The 21,144-nt window shown below is 38.0% G+C and overlaps 1 protein-coding gene across 4 annotated transcripts in view; it reads right to left on the bottom strand.

Annotated features, from left to right (window-relative positions):
* Window positions 1–1,564: 1,564 nt before the first annotated feature.
* The window catches only part of RAD54B (RAD54 homolog B), a 120,041-nt gene continuing 100,461 nt past the window's right edge, over window positions 1,565–21,144 (bottom strand). For all 4 annotated transcript variants that reach the window (XM_072603509.1, XM_072603510.1, XM_072603507.1 and 1 more), the window contains 8 exons: window positions 17,601–17,808; window positions 14,794–14,933; window positions 10,524–10,814; window positions 7,043–7,218; window positions 5,550–5,811; window positions 4,016–4,082; window positions 3,603–3,803; window positions 1,565–1,867 (listed from right to left, as the gene is read on the bottom strand). In XM_072603509.1, the coding sequence (XP_072459610.1) occupies window positions 1,650–1,867; window positions 3,603–3,803; window positions 4,016–4,082; window positions 5,550–5,811; window positions 7,043–7,218; window positions 10,524–10,814; window positions 14,794–14,933; window positions 17,601–17,808 (1,563 nt within the window). In that variant the 3' untranslated portion in view covers window positions 1,565–1,649. The remainder of the gene's footprint in view (window positions 1,868–3,602; window positions 3,804–4,015; window positions 4,083–5,549; window positions 5,812–7,042; window positions 7,219–10,523; window positions 10,815–14,793; window positions 14,934–17,600; window positions 17,809–21,144) is intronic.

Here is a 21,144-nt window from a genome sequence, read left to right as displayed (position 1 = left end):
ACTCTCACCCAGGTGCCATAGCCCCTTCCTACTGACCCTCTAAGCTGTCTTTGGTGTCTGTCGGCTGAGAGGTCTGGAAACCACCACTGTTACCACTGATTCAGTTGCCCTGAGGCATGCTCTTGGTTTGCTGGGGCCCAGTCTGTGCTGGCGAGTCTTGCACTAGACTGCTTTCCTCTTTCACCCTGATGTAATAGACTTTCCTGCCAACTTTCCAAGTTATCTTGGGCTGGGAATTTGTTCCACTCTATCTTTTTTTGTGGGTTCTGCTACTCAAGAATTTTAGTTATTTTTTTAAAGGTACTTGGAAGGTTTGGGGGGAGAGCTCAGGTGAGTCCCTTCCTTGACTCTGCCTCCTGAAAATACAAGATTGAAACTTAGCAGAAAGGCTGGGGCAGGAAACGTAGACAGGAGAATTGTCAGCATAGAGATGGTAATTATATCCATGGGAACTAATGAGATCACCAAATGAAGTAGTATAGAGGGAAAAGAGAAGAGGGCCCAAGACAGAACTCCATGGAATACCCAATCTAGATGAGAACACAGCAAAGGAAATTGAAAAGGAGTGGTCTCAAACTTATTTCCTCTTTTTAACAAGGAGGAGATAGGAAAATGGAGAACAGAAATGGCCACTGAACTTGACAGGACTATTAATAATAACCTTCGAAAGTACTACATCAGAAAACTGGTGTGAACAGAAGACAAATTGTAAGGATGGTAGCAAAAAAAAAGGAAATTTAAATTTGGCAGCAAAAAGAAATAGAAAAAGAGAATCTAGAAGAGGTAAGAAGAAGTAGGTTTCATTATGATTTTGTTGGTTGGGTTGTTTTTTTTATAGTGATGACATGTGCATGCTTCAAAGGAAGAAAGTTTGAATAAGTCACAGAATGGGAGAAGTACAAGAGTAATACCTCAATTTATACAGGAAGATGAAATAATCAAAAGTAGGTAGTGAATATGATATTGGCAGAAGCTTCATGAGTCAATATAGGTGGTCACATTTTTTCCAATTACACATAAGCAAACAACCTACTATTAAAGAGATTCAATGGTGCATTCCAAAAATACAAAATCAATTATGCCATGCATATAAATGTAGTATTTATTTAGTAACATTTAAATTATCATTCTACAAGCTGAGGGTACAGAATTATGGTATGTTTTTCCAGTCTTACATTTTATGAACTCTCTCCCTTATTTTGTCCTCGTTTGGCCTAAAACACATAATTTGTGCTATGGAGCTTAACTATATAATTAACTACTTAACTACATCTCACTGAATTTTATTATATTCTCAAATTGTTTCACAGATGTATGTAAAATGCTATATAAATGTACTGTTCTACTTTGGTATTCAACACAATACTTAGTAGACATCTGACAAAACATTTATTGAATATGAAATGAATCAATAATTATGTGAAACCAAAAGCCTTTAAGTCGTTAGGTTTAAAAGCTTAGAACATTCATTTAATAAAAATATATGATAAACTAATAACATTTTAATAAATTATGACTGTGACAACTGTATAGAAATATGCATCAATTCTATTTAAATCTTCTCATTTTTCTATTATAATAAAAAACAGTTTAGTCTTACAGAATTACACAAGATAGTTGTACATACTCTTTGTTCTTAATGTAAATAACTATGTTAGAGGGTCTTGATTGGTTACATTTTGAAAAATGAATGAAACATTTTCTTTGATTCTTTCAAGAAAGGGATCATTAATATTCTGATGTTTCCCAGAGAAGTGTTTCCATTGTTTCAACTGTGACATGGAAAGAGGTTTTTTGGAGTCAGGCTTATGGTGATTTGGGACAAGCTGACAATTTCTGTATGTAAGGGCATCTTCCAAAAATTCAGCTGAAATGAATAAAAAAAATCAGAGTTTATATTAATTTTCTGTTTTCTAATTAAATCTTATTCTATTTTCCACCTTCCCCAACCTCTCCAATGAAAGAGCAAGAAAAACAAAACCTCTGCTACTAACACATATAATCAAACAAAACCAATTTCCACATTGGTCACATCCAAAAAATGATTTGATCTATATACTCTGAGGCTATCACCTCTCTATCAGGAAGTAAGCAACATGTTTCATCATGAGTCCCCTGGAATTGTGGCTGGTCACTGCACTGACCAGAGTTCCCAAATCATTCAAAGTTGTTTGTTTTCACAATTGTGTTGTTACTGTATAAATTGCTCTCCTGGTTCTGCTTACCTCACTATCAGTTCATACATGTATTCTTGGGTTTCTATGAAACTGACTCCTTCCTCCTTTTTCCCATATAATAATATTCCTTAACACTTATAACATTCCTTTTTATCAGTCAATAAGTATTTATTATGCTAAACAATGAGGATATAAAGAAAGGCAAAAAACAGTCCTTGCTCTGAAGAAGCTCACAGTCTAATGGGAGAGACAACAAACAAACAAATATGTACAAAAAAGTCGTACAGAAGATGAACTGGGGGAAACACCAGCAGGAAACGCCAGCAGGAACATACTACGATTGAGAAGGACGGGTAAAGGCTTCTTACAGAAGGTGCGATTTTAAAATGAGACCTGAAAGGAGCCAGGAAAGCCAGAAGGAGGAGATGAGAAGGGAAAGAACTCCAGGCATAGGAGACAGTGAGTGAAAATGCCCAGTCGGGAGGTGGGTATCTTAGAGAAACAGTAAGCCCATTATCACTGGATTACAGAACACATGGAGGTCAGGTATAAAAAAGACTTGAAAAGTAGGAAGGGGACAGGTTATGAAGGGCTTTATAAGCCAGAGAGAGGAATTTATATTTGATCTTGGAGGCAGTAGGAAACCACCATTGCTTATTGAAGAGAGGTAAAATGGTCAGACCTGCACTGGAAAATCTATTTGACAGCTGAGCAGAGGATGGACTGGAGTGGGAAGAGACTTGAGGCAGCCACACTAACCAGAAAGCTACTGTAATACTCCAGGTGTGAAATGATTAAAAAAAAAAGGCAAGTCACTCCAGTATCTTCGCCAAAGAGTCACAGAGTCAGGCAGAACTGAAATGACTGAACAGCAACAAAGGCAAAATACTGGAGGATGGAACTGCCCTTCAGTTCTTTCCCCAGCCATCACCCCTGCATTGGCTACACTCTCTTCTCTTCCCTATCCTGACCACTTAGTGAATCAGTTCAGCTCTACACTGTCTCCTTCTCTTGATTTCTTGCACATTTATCCTATCAAAGATTTTACCTTGGATTACTTCTACCATTTCCTGCCTTTGCTCCTACTCACATGTTGCTGAGTGGAACTCAAGGAAATCACAAAACCATTCTGACCAGTTCCACTTCAAGCTTATGATACATAATCTGAGCTGGGTCCTCACTGCAGGAAAGCTTTCCTAAGCCATTTGGTTAATGTTTCCATAATCGATTCAAAGACAAAATTAAATTAATTTAGGTAATTAAACTGAGGTTCAAAGAATTACATTTTTCTCACCCCCATCTTCTGGCAGTATCCTGTAAAATGAGAAAACCCAACAAGACAATACCTAGAAGAGTTAGGTTTCTTACTCTACCACTGAAAAATAGATGAATTAACTTTACCTTGGTTACAGAAATAAAACTAACCTTGATGGTCTTTCCTTCCCATGCACTCACAATCTAGTAGATCATGAGTAACACAATCTGAATCTTCATGAAAGGTGAACAAATTTTTAAGTTCTTCCACTGAAAACTGGATATGTTCAGATGTCTTGGTCAGGTCTACAACCGCCCCAGAAAGACCTTGCTTACTTATCTGTCTCTGATAAATCTTTTCTTCAATTGTGCCTGAATGGGAAATATTCATTATAATTACCTCAAATCCTGATACTTTTAAAAAACAAAGTACATGCTAGTTTAAAAGGATTTTTGACATTAAAAAATATTACAAAAGAAACATACATAAGTTATTTTTATTATCCAAAACTGAGATATTTTAGACACCCTGAGGGACCAAATCAAAACAGTCATAGGAGTAAGAATTAGGATTAAATTAGTACCTGTTGTGAGGAGTCTGTAGATATGCACAGGATGTTTCTGACCATCTCGCCACACTCTAGCCATTGCCTATCAAAAACAGTATCAAAAATTAATGTAACCTACAGAATGGTATGTTAATCTAGGAATCTTAAATTATATTTGCTGACATCAAAACCAATGACTGGGAAGTGAAGGAAAAGGGGGAGGAGAAAAGAAAGTGGGAGGTAAAAGAGAAAGGAATAAGCATTTATGTAGCACCTACTATGTGCCAGGCACTGGGGATAAACACTTTACAAATATTACCTCATCTGATTCTAACAAATCTGTGTGATAGATGCTATTATTATCACCCCCATTTTACAGTTAAAGAAACAGATCTAGAGAGATGACAGAAATGATTATTTCTTTCTTATATTAATAACCAATTATTGAATTAGAACAGGTTTTTTTCAGAAAACTATCAGTTGTTCAATCTCTGAAGGGCATTGTTGATGGATGGGATTACCCAAGTCCCTGGGATACATGCCTTTTGATCCTGGGTGGGAGACCCCATCCAACTAGAGAACCTTATAAAGAATTTAATCTAAGGTGAATTTCAGCCCATTGTGTCCCACTCTGGCAGGTCTGGGCAGAAGGGATACATCTTTTTATCTAATTACCTTAGATGGGATGTTATGGATATAGGTAAATCTCCCTGTCCAAGACTGAGTGGCAGTCATTAAAACAGGTCCACCTCTCATTATAATATTCATTCTTCTCATTATTTGTTAACCAATCAGAGTCAATTGCTACCCTTGGGGACATCCATTCTTCCAAGGGCATATCAGTGCTGAGTGAGTTCCATGAGGGAGTTGTTGGCATTTGAGAGTGTCACTGACCCCTTTTATTATTTTAGCATGAGTAATGAAATGATAAATTACCCAGAATCTATATCTCTCCAACTTTTTATATATCACAAAGGTTAAGTGACTTATCTAGGGTCACAGAGTGTCTGAGGCCAGGAACTCAGATCTTCCTGACTCCAAGCTCAGCATTCTACCCACTATACCACCTAGCTGCCTCATGATGATTGAGCATCTTCCCAAGTATGCCAGTGTCACATTTTGGTTTCTCTTTACAAAGAAATCAGATATTAATGTCATACTGAATGTCCTCTATGGTGTGCTGTTAGCCCTATGTTGGTTCTATATAGTATGGAAGCACCCACCCTATCTGCACCACTGGGGATCCACAGCTGCTGTGACAGGTCTACTCCCAGTCCAAGTAATGCCAAACAACCCCCTAAGAGGAGTGGATTTCTTTGGGAAATCATCAGGGGTAAGGGGTGGCTCAGAATTGGCCTAACCAGCAGTTAAACTCCTCAGACATCTGCTGTTAGCCCAGACTACAAGCAGACATTTTTTCATATCTAGAGAAGGCACTAATGGTACTATGCTTGTCCATACTCATTCCTAGAACCATTTCAGAATACAAGTTCTATGTCCCTAATCCAAAAGCATATACTAAAAAGTAGGGCCCAAAAGTATTTGAATCGTTTATACAATTCTTTCCTACCTGGATATCAGTAGCTGGATTCCAATCAATATCATACAGAATTAAATGAGAACCTCCAATAAGGTTCAGGCCCACACCACCAGCCTTTGAACTTAATAAGAAGACAAAATCCAACGAGTGTTTGTTATTGAAGCCATCAACAATTTGCTGCCTCTGTGCAACTGGGGTTTGGCCATCCAGTCTTGAACAATTATATCCACGACGCTTGCAGACCTCTTGCAAAATATTTAGGGTTTGTGTATAATTAGATACCAGCACCACCCTGTCAAACAGAGAGAAAGGCCGCTTACATCTTGACTTCTTTAATTATACTGTGATGCTTACTACCATGTCAGTGGCTATTTACAGAACAAGTAACAATGAGTTTGGTGCTTCTACAAATAGAAAAATTTAATCTCAATGAGATTCACAAAATGTATCATTGAAATGACATTTTTATAGTCAGCATATGCTTGTATAATAGCAGAGAGAAGACTAAGAAGTATTTAACTCATTAGCATATCATGAACACTTACAAAGTACCTCCAGTAGAACATAAATTCCTCAAGGAGCACAAAAAATTTTGCTTTTTTCTTTGAAACCTCAGCACTTAGCTGAGTAACTTGCACAGAGCAGGAATTAATAAATACATGCTCATTCAGCTGAAATAGTAATTTTCAACAGTTGTAGCTAATGCAATCATTTGTATATTAGCCAAATGTTCAATTCAAAATAAAAATATATTTTAAAAGGGCAACTACAAAAAAGAGCATTATGGAGGCAGTAAGTAGAGAATTAAGTAGGGCAGACCACATTTTCCAGGAACAGTGACATACATGATTTGATTATGGGTCCAGAACTGGAGAATATCTGCAGCAATGAGCGTGAAGGGAAGCATGGCTGGAGCTTAGGCATAATAGAGGACTGAGGTAATCATAAATTAATACAGCAAAGACCCCAGGGCTGGAGTGGCAAATTCTTTTTGTCTTAACATTCAAACTTCGTTTTTACAAACACCATATTATTCATTTTTATGTTATAGAAAAGGAAACTGCAAATTCAGAAATGGCAAATGATTCAGCAAATTTGAGAGAAAATGAGTAATGGACCCTATGATAATACCCACAATAGCTGATAAATCAATGATTTCATGTTATCACACATATATTTATGACTAATTAATTGGTATTTATGGCTATGTGGTATATATGGCTACACCAATTAGTTGGTATTTATAGTTATATTTATGGTTATATGCTGAAATTCGATGCAACAAATATTCTTTGTCTACTACATCCAATTGATTGTGCTAGACCCAAAGATGTCTTTACACTGCACTGACCCTAATTCAAAACTCAGACTCCTGTTCATGATTTTATACCAGAGGAAGTTACTAAGAGGAATCACTACTCAAAACTGAGTAGCTATTCTATCATATTTTAAAAATAAAAAATCACATTAGGGAAAACTAAATTCCATAAGCATTGAAAGGAAGCTTACAAAATTCATCTTACTTTTGAGAAGGACTGAGTTCACGAATAACTGCTAACAGCTTTGTCAAGACCTGTAGTTTTCCCGAATCTGTCTCAGAAAATGTGGTTGGGTTGTAATCCAAAGGATATGTATCTATCAAGTCTTCAGAAAAGTTAAATTCTTCATATTCATCAGAAGATGAGTTACATTCTTTTTCCTACTTAAAATAATTTTTAATAATGATTAGGTTCACATGATTTAATTCAACATGGAAAGAAAAAAAGTGTTGAGAGATCAGAGATAATTTGGTCCTCATCTTATAATTCCATTCAACCAACATTTATTAAGCATCCATGTGTTCTAGATGCTGAGAATAAAAAGGTGAAATGAGGAAAAATACTTAATGACAACAACATAAAAAAGCAAAACTGCATACTGTATTAATAATATGATGATCAAGTCTGGCCTTGGAGAAGAGATGAGAAAATATCCCTCTCTCTCTGTCTCCCTCATTTGCAAAGGTGGGAGCTATGGGTGTGGATATTTGCACACACTGTCAGGCTCAAAGATATATTGGTTAGTTTTGCTAAAGTGCTTTTTTTTAATCTTTGTGACAAGGAATAGTTTGTTGGGTAAAAAAAGTGGGAAGCATTTATTTGGAAAGGAAGGTAATATAGAAACAAAATATATTAATAATATTTTTAACAAGTTAAATAGTTCCTATTTTCAAAAATCTCACATTACATATCATAAAACTAAGGCACTGTGAGGCTAAAAGATCGGCCCATGACTACACAACTAGTGAGTAAGTGGTAGAAACCAGGAACCTATTTAGAGTTAACAATTCCAAGTCTAATGCACTTTCCACTAAGTTGTATTAACTAAATATCAAAATAAACTTTGGTCAATTTTTTAAAAAGCAATCTACCTTTGATGATAGGGCATAATGGGACATGTTTTGGAGAAAATAACACACATCTTATTTATTTAGTCAAGAATTTGGTTGAATTAGTCAGGATTAAGTCAAGAATACAGCTGAATAAAAATGAGGGGAGAGTTGAGACAGAAGAAGTGCATGTGGAACATGTGCTTCTACTAATTTATCCTTCACAATCCAAGCATTCCAATGCTCTCTCCCTTCTTTTGCCACTGTTTTTAGCTCCTGCCTTCTAGGCACATCTCTTCTGAGGAAGCAAACTTCACTGCCTTATCAATATATGGTAAATCACACTCATTACAATTTTTTTCTCCTACAAAGATCAGAATTATCTCAATAAGCATACAGAAAGTGTTACTACTTTCAACCATATTGGATTTTCTTTGTACCCAGTAGATAAGCCAATTTTAGAACAAAAAGGTTATAAATATCCCTGAAACTTCTGGAAAGAGTGGACTACTTTGCCTCACATGAAAGTAGTAACGGCTAATCTAAGGTGTGCAAAGCACTCTATATGCATTATTTCATTTGATCGTCAAAACAACCCTGTAAGGGAGATGCTATTATCCTCATTTTACAGATGAGCAAACTGAGGCCAAGAGAAGTTGAATGACTTGCCCCGGGCCAGACAGATAGGCAGGATTTATATGGATCAGAAAGGTAAAATTGGAACTGAGGCCGTGCTGACTCCACTATACTACCTGCTGCCAATAAGCTGACACTACTTTGGCTTCAGATCCTAGCTCTGATACCTTCTAGCTCTGGGCCCCGGGGAAAGTCATTTCAACCCTGTTTTCCTCATCTGCACAATGGAGACAACAATACCACCTTTCAGAGCTGTGAACAAAGCACCTTCTAGAATCTAAAGCACTTCATAAGTATGACTTATCATTAGTGAGACCAAGAGGCCTAACACTTCCAGGTCACTGGTTCCCTTTACCCATCTCTGTTCAGGATGGGAAGCTCTCACTCTTCTTTTGCTCCTACTCAAACACTATCTTCTTAACTCCTGCTTCTTCTAGCAAGTCTTTCCAGAGTGATCACAATGATCACCCCTCTTCCTGGCTGCCCTGAGCACTTACCATCTATATTATGACATCTGACAAATGCACTGAGAAGCTTAGATCTTAGATCAAGCCTGCAACAAGACTCAGATTAACGGTTCTTTCTGAGTTATTATAGTTTGTTCAATAAATAAAACTAATTTTTTTCAAAATTAAAATATATCATTCACACAATATTTATATTAATTACAACGTTCCAATGATATGGTCATGTTAATGACTTTCCTTACTAAATATTTCAAATCCCAAACACCAAGGGTAGGAACTATTTCATAATCTTTATATGCACTGGCCCAGGAGAGGGCCCTCAGTTGTTGTTTAGTCACCCCATGTGGGGTTTTCTTGGCAGAGATATTGGGGTGATTTGCCATTTCCTTCGTTAGTTCACTTTACAGATGAGGAAACTGAGCCGAACAGGGCTAAGTGACTTGCCCAAGGTCCCATAGCTAGTAAGTGTCTGAGGCAGGAATTGAACACAGGTAATCCTGACTCTATCCACTGCTCCACCTAGCTGCCCAACAGCACATTTAATCTGTCAAACTGAATGGCTCCTCAACTGACTTCCTATAAAAATGGAAGACTATTTGGACAAAGCAGTTCTTAGCTTTGTTTAGGAGACAGTAAAGTCTCACTGCTATTTCTATATCAAAGTTATTCATATTATAATGATGTAGAAGCTCCCTCCTATGGAGAGTCCTTCAAAGCAAAGCACAAAGTTATTCTAAGTCAGTACATTTTAAACCATCTGATAGTCTTCCTTTTATAGAGTATCTTTTGGCTTCTACTTTTCCTGGGCATTGAGCCCAATTAGCTTAATTTTTATTACTGTGTACAAAGTCTGTTGCTAAAGAGGTTACTTTATAAATTATCATCTGTGCCTGCTGAAAAGTTATAAAAGTTGACTATTCTAAAGATGTAAAATAAACTGAGTAAACATACACCACTGTAGCATAAACCTGCAGAATTTCTGTGAAACTTATATAGTGAAAAAAATGTTTGTAATTCATAATATTATAGAAAAATGTAGTCACTTTACATTTGTATATTAAGATCATGCCATTTAAATAAAAAATTAAGTATTCATCTCCAATAGTTTTACCTTTCTTGGCCTTAAAGTTATTAAAATGCATTGAAAGGCAACATGGTGTGTTACGTAAGTCCTCGTCTCAGAATCAAGAAGATCTGGGTTCAAACCCTAACTCTGACAATCAGGAGTCCTTTGAAGATGGGTAATTTAACCTCTCAGAACCTTAGGCAACTCTCTAAGATGATGAGTTGTATGCTTCATCGGTGGAAGGACTAGTAACAAAATCAAAATGGAAAATTCATTTCACTTTCTCAAAGTGCAATTGACTCCTAACAGGGAGGTCTGAGACTTGATTCCCATGGACTGGTCACAGACCCAACCCCTAGGATGGACCACATAATATGCAGGCTTCCTAAATTCATCAGGTTCATGCCCTCAGGACCTCTTTTTGTCTCTAAGGAGCATGCCAAGTTTTCAGTTCCTATGCAACATACCTTTAGAGAGTTGAAGAGAAGGCAGGGGTGGTTGCAGAGTTTTTTAAGTGCTCCTATACAAATCAGATGAGGACTATTTTCTAGTACCCCCTGCAAGCAAAACCTGACAGCCTGGGAATCCAACAGCTTTCGATAAAGTTCAATTTGTAGTATTCCTGGTCGGCAGAAGACGACACTCTCTATTTTAGGTGGAAGGTATTTATTTATCACCTCTTGTGTTCTCCTAAGAATAAAAAGTCCAGTAAGGCGAGTGAGTTCAGCTGCTCTTCTCTCTCCCAATTCTTTTTCTTCCTATTGATAAAAAAAAGGGCAGAATTGAAATTTTCCTAAAACAAAGTGTTCAGAAAAAAGTCTGTAACATACAAAATTTTCCTGTGAATACTGCTTACAAGTAGCCTTCATTTGGTTGTTTTATTATTATAGGAAAATGCAATAAAAATGGCAGGGGGAGGGAGACTGGAGGAGAGAGACTGGGGGAGGGGGAGAGAGGGGGGTAGGAAGAAAGAGAGAGAGAGAAAGAGGAAGAGGGAAAGTAATGACATAGATCTCTTTAAATGTTTAGTTTAATCATTAAATTATGTAAAGCCATAGTTTTATGATTCATTGTTGGATTAGCTGTTAGCATTGTCTGGGGACCATTATAAATCTATAATCCACAAACCAAAGTATTCAAGAAATAGGCCTTAGTGTGATAGACTGTAATAGAATATAGATTGTCAGTATCACCCACAGAGAACTAATAGAAGATCCAAGACTGCAAGTAGACATACATGGAGCTGACTAACAGCACTTTTGGAGTCATTATAAGATATTCAGTTTTCAAAATTAAAACATACCGTCCAAACAAAATGTCCATAATCATAATATTCTAATATGTTACATGTTTAAAAATCTAATCTTATATAGGAGGCTAGAAAATCCATTTTTAATCCTTAATTTTAAATCATAAAAAGTGCTCTCTAGCAAGAAGGGAAAAAAAAGGATAGACTAGATATTCTATCATAAGCCCCTGAATTCATAAAAGTTCAACAAAATTAAGAGAAGTTAGCCTCTGAATACTAAACTTTTTAAAGACAAATTTAATTATATCCAGGAAACTTCATGGATGTTCCCGCTTTTCTTTTCTTTTCTTTTTTTTTTTTTTTTATTATTAAATTTATTTATTTAACTTTTAACATTCATTTTCACAAAATTTTGGGTTACAAATTTTCTCCCCTTTTATCCCCTCCCCCCCCAAACACCAAGCATTCTAATTGCCCCTATGACCAATCTGCTCTCTCTTCTATCATCCCTCTCTGCCCTTGTCTCCATCTTCTCCCCTGTCCTGTAGGGGCAGATAGCCTTCTATACCCCTTTACCTGTCTTTCCCATTTCCTAGTGGCAAGAACATTACTCGACAGTTGATCCTAACACTTTGAGTTCCAACTTCTCTTCCTCCCTCCCTCTCCACCCCCTCCCCTTGGAAGGCAAGCAATTCAATATAGGCCATATCTGTGTAGTTTTGCAAATGACCTCCATAATAGTTGTGTTGTATAGGACTAACTATATTTCCCTCCATCCTATCCTGTCCCCCATTACTTCTATTCTCCTTTGATCCTATCCCTCCCCATGAGTGTCGACCTCGAATTGCACTCTCCTCCCCATGCCCTCCCTTCTATCATCCCCCCCACCCTGCTTGTCCCCTTATCCCCCACTTTCCTGTATTGTGAGATAGGTTTTCCTACCAAAATGAGTGTGCACTTTATTCTTTTCTTTAGTGGAATGTGATGAGAGTAGACTTCATGTTTTTCTCTCACCTCCCCTCTTTATCCCTCCACCAATGAGTCTTTTGATTGCCTCTTTTATGAGAGATAATTTGCCCCATTCAATTTCTCCCTTTCTCTTCCCAATATATTTCTCTCTCACTGCTTGATTTCATTTTGTTTTAAAGATATGATCCCATCCTATTCAATTCACTCTGTGCACTCTGTCTCTATGTATGTGAGCGTGTGTGCATGTGTAATCCCACCCAGTACCCAGATACTGAAATGTTTCAAGAGTTACAAATATTGTCTTTCCATGTAGGAATGTAAATAGTTCAGCTTTAGTAAGTCCCTTATGACTTCACTTTGCTGTTCACCTTTTCATGGTTCTCTTCATTCTTGTGTTTGAAAGTCAAATTTTCTTTTCAGCTCTGGTCTTTTCATCAAGAATACTTGAAAATCCTCTATTTCATTGAAAGACCATTTTTTCCCCTGAAGTATTATAGTCAGTTTTGCTGGGTAGGTGATTCTTGGTTTTAGTCCTAGTTCCTTTGACTTCTGGAATATACTGTTCCATGCCCTTCGATCCCTTAATGTAGAGGCTGCTAGATCTTGTGTTATCCTGATTGTATTTCCACAATACTTGAATTGTTTCTTTCTAGCTGCCTGCAGTATTTTCTCCTTGACCTGGGAACTCTGGAATTTGGCCACAATGTTCCTAGGAGTTTCTCTTTTTGGATGTCTTTCAGGCGGTGTTCTGTGGATTCCTTGAATATTTATTTTGCCCTCTGGTTCTAGAATCTCAGGGCAGTTTTCCTTGATAATTTCATGAAAGATGATGTCTAGGCTCTTCTTTTGATCATGGCTTTCAGGTAGTCCCATAATTTTTAAATTGTCTCTCCTGGATCTATTTTCCAGGTCTGTTGTTTTTCCAATGAGATATTTCACATTATCTTCCATTTTTCCATTCTTCTCTCTTTGTTCTGTGATTTCTTGGTTTTGCATAAAGTCATTAGCCTCCATCTGTGCCATTCTAATTTTGAAAGAACTATTTTCTTCAGTGAGCTTTTGAATCTCCTTTTCCATTTGGCTAATTCTGCTTTTGAAAGCATTCTTCTCCTCATTGGCTTTTTGAACCTCTTTTGCCAATTGAGTTAGGCTAGTTTTCAAGGTGTTAATTTCTTCAACATTTTTTTGGGTCTCCCTTAGCAGGGAGCTGATCTGCTGTTCATGCTTTGACTTCATGTCTCTCATTTCTCTTCCCAGCTTTTCCTCCACCTCTCTAACTTGATTTTCAAAATTCTTTTTGAGCTCTTCCATGGCCTGAGCCCATTGGGTGGGCTGGGACACAGAAGCCTTGATTTCTGTGTCTTTGCCTGATGGTAAGCATTGTTCTTCCTCATCAGAAAGGAAGGGAGGAAATGCCTGTTCGCCAAGAAAGTAACCTTCTATAGTCTTATTTCTTTTCCCTTTTCTGGGCATTTTCCCAGCCAGTGACTTGACCTCTGAATATTTTCCTCACACCCACCTCACCTCCTGATCCTCACAGCCCGTGTTTGTGGTCTGAGATTCAAATGCTGCTTCCAGCCTCAGGGCTTTTGGCGGGGGCAGGGCTGCTATTCAGTATGAGATTATGTTCTGGTGCTGAGGTCGGGGCAGAGCCACCTCTCAGGCTCAGTTCCCTCAGGGGGTTTATTCACAGACCTTCCGCAATGGATTCAGGCTCCCGCCCGCTTGGGGAGCCCCTGTCTGCAGCCACCTCTCAGCTTCTACCTCCCGGGGGGGGGGGGGGGGCCTGAATTATGGGGGCACCCCACTCCCCTCTCGACCCACCAAAGAGACTCTCTCACCCACCCCTGTCACCTGTGGGTGGAGGGACTTGTGCGGCCGCTGGAGATCCCGTCCCTGAAGCCTGATCGGATCTGTTTCTCTCGGTGCCGCAGCCGTGGCCGCAGCAGGTCTGGGCTGGGCTTTGTGTCTGCAGCGCGACGGACCTTTTGCGAGAGGTTTGCAGATCCCTCTGTGGGTGGAGGGACCCGCGTGGCCGCTGGAGATCCTGTCTGTGAAGCCTGCTCGGATCTTTTCCTCTCGGTGCCGCGGCCGCGGCAGGGCTGCACTCAGCTCCCAGTCCCGGCGCCCAGTCCGCAGCGCGAAGGACCCCCCCGCGAGAGGTTTGCAGGTCTCTCTGGAACAGAAATCTCCCTCGCTCCAATGTTCCGTGGCCTCTGGGTGCGGAATTCGCCGTGAGTTACTTCCCTGTAGCCATTCTATGGGTTGTGGGTTCAGAGCTGTGTGTATGTGCGTCTTTCTACTCCGCCATCTTGGCTCCGCCCCCGATGTTCCCGCTTTTCTCCTCAACCCCACCCCCAACCACAAGGCTATAGATATATAAGTACTGTTGAAGATGTGCTTTTTATTAAAAAGGAGTTATACTGATTTTCTTCTGAACTAGAATATTAGCCTTACAATACATCTAGGCCATCTCCTTCCATTCTATAAAAACAACCATTTATTAAAAAACATTATACCTGAGTAGCAGAAGGTTCTCGGGATGCAAGAATGGGCTCTTCATATATTTTTCTATATGATGTTAGAGAGCCTAGTATTCCTGGATTCACAAACTCAATTAATGCATAAAATTCCTGTAAATCATTTTGGACTGGAGTACCTTGAAAAACAGAAAAACGAAAAAAATGTAAGGTTGTAAAATGGAGCAATCTTTTGAAAACCTAATGAATCAATAAATCAATCTCCCCACATCTCATGACAGGCATAAAGGCAGATAGAAGCACTTTGTGAGAAAAAAGTTACCCTATCAGTACAAAATATTATTTGGTTTTAATAGTATTACTAAATTATTCCAGGCTGATAATCTTTTACTGTCTAAAGTCATTCAATAAGCATTTATTAAGTATTTCCTATGTGTCAGGCACTGTGCTTAGAACTGGGGGTAAAAAATAAAGACATACATCCTGCATTCAAGGAGCTCACATTCTAATGGGGAAATTCACATTCTAATATGCAAAAACAAAAGTATACATACGAGATGATATATGTAGTGTAAAAGGAAGGTAATTTCAATGAAAACGCAGTAGCAGTGTGGGGAAGGAGAGTAAGAAAAGGGCCCCTGCAGAAGGTGGGATCTGAACTGAGCCATGATGGAAGCCAGGAGGCAGAGGGGAAGGGGAGAGTATTCCAGGCATGGGGGGACAATCAGAGAAAAGGTGAGAAGTGAGGAGATGGGAGTGGTGAAATAAAGTGTGAAAGGCTGGAAAGGGAGAAGGGGACAGGTTGTAAAATGCTTTAAAAGCCAATGAAATCACTCCTTCAACTTAACACATAGCAGAGACTCAAACTGTCCTGGGAATTACAGTAGTGATATAATAACAGGAGCTTATATTTATGTATCTCTTTATAATTTACTAGGGTTTTGCTCACAACCAACTTATACCATAAGGAGTGCAAATATTATCTCATACTACTATTGAAGAAACAGAGGCTCAGGAGAAATGTCATGCCCAAGGTCATACAGAGAGTAAAACGGAAGAGCTGGGCTTAAGACCCAGGGCTTCAAACTCCAAGACAAAGGAAACACCCTTTAGGCACTGCTCTGGTTTGGATTTTTGGTGTGGGTTTTTTTTGGTTGTTTGCTTTTGGCTGGGGCTGTGGTTTCATCAGTGTAGGGAACACCCAGCGAGGAACTGTTATCATCCATGTAGATCAAGACCTTCTCTGTAACTTACAGTTTCATGTTTGCCTCAGGAAATGAGAAGTCATTTGCCCAAGGTCACACAGTCAGTATGTGTCAGAAGCAGGACTTGAATCCAAATCTTCTTGACCCTGAGCCCAATTCTCTATTTCTAACCTTTCTGCTTTTCTGCCTCTCATTGCTGGAGATGAAAAAAACCTCCTCAGCTACCAACGCTGCCAATCTTTTGTGAATAATGATTCCAAACACATAGGCCTATTAATTTTCCATCTTGAAAACAGGCGAATCCAATTTGAAATTCTAGTGAATCAGATATTTCTAATTCAGTAAAAGAAATAAAGTGAAGCAAGTCCATTTTGAGATGATGTAATCAGACTCAAGAGGTCCAATACACCACAGGATGCTTTCTTTCTGTCAAAAACTCAGAAAGAACATCAAGCAAGAGTCTAATTGGTCTCCCTGCCTTAAAAGTGATTTTCATTTTAAAGCACAGGTCTGACCATGTCACTCCCTACACAACGAAACCCAGTGTTTACCAGTTATCTCTAAAATCAATTAAAATCTCATTTGTTTGGCATTTAAAGTCCTCCACAACATGGACCCTTTCTACCTTTCTAGAATTATTATATTTAGTTACCCTTCACATACTTTACAATTCAAAACAGCCTTCTAATTTTTCTTCATACAAGACAAAACATTTCTCATCTCCATACTTCTGCACTGGTTGTCCTCAATGCCTGTTCACTTCTCATTTACACTTCTTAAAATCTCATTTTCTACATTCATATACATTATCTCTCTCTGATGATGGAATGTGAACTCACTGGAGGTAGGAACTTTTCAATTTTGTCTGTATATCCCCAGTGCTCAGCAAGTGTACAGCACACAGTAGATATTTAATAAATTCTTAATGACTGATAAATACTAAGATGTGGAAATGGGTGCAATAAGCATTTTCTCTTTTGTAAAGATTGTGCCTTAAATATGTTTTAAATATTTTTTACAAGCACTTTCTCCTTTCCACTTCATAGTACCGAAAAAAGTATTTGTTGAGCACCTACTAGACGCAAGAATACATACATAATCCCTGCTCTTAAGAAGTTTATTAATTGGATAGATAAGATATATACCTGAAACAATAAATATCTAGCATTTCATCTACATAAGAGTGATTAACATTTTACCCAAAATAGGCATTTTGATGTTGGCACTTTCAATATTACTTTAAATTTTCTTTTTGCCTTAAAGGGTATTTAAAATAGTAAAAAGAAATTGTTTTATTAGGTAACTCTTAGAGTGCCTGGTACATAGTAAATGCTTAATAAATGCTTGTTTCCTTCCTTTCTTCTTTTCTTCTTTCCTTCCCTCCCTTATTCCTTCTTTCCTTCCATAACAGGTTTGTGAAGAAACATAAGAATTTGTCTTCCCAATGAATAGCAGCACTAGAGGGAGTCTTTTCTCCATGGTTCCAAGTGTTGTAATTATCAGAGCTGAATAGCGGGTACTGAGTGAGGATGATATCCATTTAATATCATCAAGCATCATATAAATCTAACAAGAACATGTAGCCATCCTTAAAATTTTATTATACTAAAAGATTATTAAATGAATTCATAGAATACAAACCAGTAAGAATGACTCTCTTCTCACAAGACAGGCTAACAAGGGCTGTAGTTGTTTTAATGGAAGTGTTCTTCAAGCGATGTCCTTCATCACAGATTAAAAGATCAAATTTTATATTTTTAATTTGATCAAGGCATCGAAGCAGCATTTCATAACTGATGATAAGAACCGAATACAGTGGGGAATTGATGAAGCCTTCTATTTTGTGATCCTGAAAATAAATTACATGATTTCATGAAACAAAATATGCAGAGGATCTGTATCGATAAAACTGAAGAGCAAATTTCAAACCAGCCACCTGTTAGGTATTATAATACTTATGCCTCAAAGATAAAAATCAGGTAAGAAAATAAACAATAAATTTCATTTTGAGCTGTAGGGGTGGACGGTGGTATTCATTTGATGAGGAAGAGAATACTGCTGAAATATACACGTCTTTAATATTCCAGGATGTTATTAAACTGATTGGTATCCATGAGAGTCAGTGGGATTGGAATGACTGATATCACTAACAGCCCTTTCCACATGCAAACCAGGAAGAAGATTACCTGTCTTAATTTACAGCTGTGTTTCTCTTTGTAGAGCTTAACAAAATCAATCAAAACTATGTATACTTGGCCTAGTAAAAATGCTTTCTGCAAACTGGGCCCTCTCCAATGCTCAGCAATTCTCTCATTCTTATCACTTCTCTTCCTCCAGGAGCTTTCCAAATCACTTTCTTCCAACTCCCTAGCAATTTTACTGGGAAGATCAAAGTCATCTGTCTGAGCCCCTTCACTTAACATCTTTATAAATCTCTATCACTAAATTCATCCTCTCATTCTTTCTTGCAGCAAATGAAAGAAATGTCCTTTCCTCTAAAACTTAACAATTCTATTCTCACTCTTTCTGATTCCTGAGAGACCTTGATCCCACACACCCCTCTATCCTCTGCATCATCTCCCATCTTTTTTCTCTCCAGTGGTTCTTTCTTTGCCATTTTCAAATGTACACATCATCTTGGAAAAAGAATGGTCTTTTTTTTCCTTTAACTTGCTACATCTAGAATCCAAATTTCTTTCCTTTACTGACAAACTTTTTTTTTCCTACTGACAAACTTCTTCACTGAATGTTTGCAACAGCAAGAACCCCAGCATACACAGGACAGCCTGCTGCACAGGTTCTTAGATCTGTGATTCTAAGAAAAACAACCTTAAAAGTGGTAAACAATCTTACTTTCTCATTTACTTAGTTAAGGGAAAAAAGCACCGTGAACTTCAGAGAAAATACAAACAGAAATTACAAACAGAAAGACCAACAGACAGTGCTTCCAACTGTCTGACCATATACTACACATACATCATTACCAGAGAGAGAGAGAAGTACCAAATTCTGGGTTTTCAAAGGGGGGCGGGGCAGGGGTGGGGGGTAAGGTTCTTAACAGCTAATCAGAGTCTCTTCTGGGCTAATTACACAAACACTTTTCCAATGATTTGAGCCCCAAAACAAAACCTCATCTCAGAGTATATATACACTTTTCAGAGCTGAGGGTTCAACCACCTGACCCAGTGCCTCATTACCAATTAACAAAAGGGGGGGGGGGGGGCCTTCATACAAAACAAGCCTCTCCTAATCAAGCATCCATCCCTTAATAGCCCCACCTGAGGCCTATTAATGGGTGGAGAAGATTTTTAACTCCCGTTGCAATATCCCACATGTAGTGATTCCACTTCTTTACTGCCTACCCCTTATTTGGCCTCCAAAATCTGGCTTCCATCTTCTCCATCTTACTAAATTTCACTCTCAAAGGTCACAGGTGATATTCTGATCAACAAATCCAATGGTCTTTACTCAGTCCTCATTCTTCTAAACATTTCTTCAGTATTTGATACAGCTGACCACTTTGCATCTTGAATTACTTTCTCCCTTGGTTTAACTGACACTGAACTGTCCTGGTTTCCCTCCTTTGATTATTCCCCTTCCTCTCCTCTCTATGGGTATTCCCTATGGCCTAATTCTTGGTTTTCTATTCTTTTTTCTATGTATTCTCTCCCTGAAAAGTATCCAAACTGATAGTTCTGAGTATCTCTTGTAAGCCACTATTTAGAGAGGCAGGTTTAGTAGAAAAAGCCCTACTACAGAAATATTTAGATTTATATTATTTTATGTTATATTACATGTAGCATGTTTACATTATATTGTATTACATATGAACATTGCATATTAACTTATATTAAATATAAACATATTTCTATGTAACTATTTCTATTACATAAATGTATTTATACTTATTTATATTCATGTTAATGTTACAGATTAAATTACTATTATACATTATACAACAAACATATTTACATTCAATTTAATAAGTATTTCTTAAGCATCTGCTATGTGCATGACACTGAATATACTAGGTAATCTGGGAATACCAAGGCAAAAATGAAATAGTTCCTCTTCTCCAGAAGCTTAGATTCTATTGGGATATACAGCGTATACATATTATATGTTTCTAGATTTACAAACTGTTCTCTTCACATATCCCTGTGAGGAAATATAGTATTATTACTCCCACCTTACAGATGAGGAAAGTAAAGAACAAAGCGGTGATTACCTAGCTACTGAATACTGGAGCTGGGATTTTAACTCCAAAGAGAGGATTTTCTTTCAGAGCTTAATAAAGGCAAATCACTTAATTTTTCTTTTGATATCAGTATCCTCATCTGTAAAATTAAGTGGCTGGTCCAGATAATCATTAATATCCCCTTCTAACTCTAAAACGCTATCATGTATGACTCTCAAATCTATATATCCAACCCCAAAGTCTCAATGGAGCAGTAGTTTCATATCTACAGTTATCCACATTCTATTACCATTTGGATGTCCTGTCAACTTCTCAAACTCAAAGTGAGTTTTCCCCTGCAAAAAAGTTACCATTAAATCCCATGCCCCCCTCAAATGGTACCACCATATTTCTCTGTCACCCAGACTCAATCCATCTCTAAGTCTTTTATCTCCTCTACCCCTCCACATGTAACCAGTGTTCTACCCCTTCATTTCTCACATCTTACTTTCCCACTGCCACTCCTCAGTCTAGGCCCTTATCACCTTACGTCTTCACTACTATAAAAGTCGAGCCAGTTTCCCTGACTTAAGTCTCCTTTTACTTCCACCTAAGTTAAGAGACAGTATGGCATAATGGAGATGGCACTGTAATAAGAGTCAGAGAATCCTGAGTCCAAACCTGGCCTCAAACATATACTGACTGTGTGATCCTAGGCAAGTCATTTCACCTCTCTGTACCTCAGTTTCCTCATTTACAAAATAGAAGAGCTGGACTTGATAGCCTCGAAGTCCCTTTCTGCTCTAAATCTAAGATCTAATATCTATGTGATTCTGTGATTAAAACCTATCCTAATATCACCATCAAAGTCCTACCATGGCGTAGAAATGACCCTGGGTTCTTAAAGTTTCTGATAGGAGAATGCAAAGTAATACAATCATAGAGCTAAAATTAGAAAGGGCATTAAGTGGTCCTCCAGTCCATTTCCCCCCTTTTACAGCTGAGGCA

The sequence above is a fragment of the Notamacropus eugenii genome, chromosome 4, assembly GCF_028372415.1.
Source record: "Notamacropus eugenii isolate mMacEug1 chromosome 4, mMacEug1.pri_v2, whole genome shotgun sequence".
Lineage (NCBI taxonomy): Eukaryota > Metazoa > Chordata > Mammalia > Diprotodontia > Macropodidae > Notamacropus > Notamacropus eugenii.
Note: the sequence above shows the minus strand (reverse complement) of the source record. Positions and strands in the feature narration are given on the sequence as shown.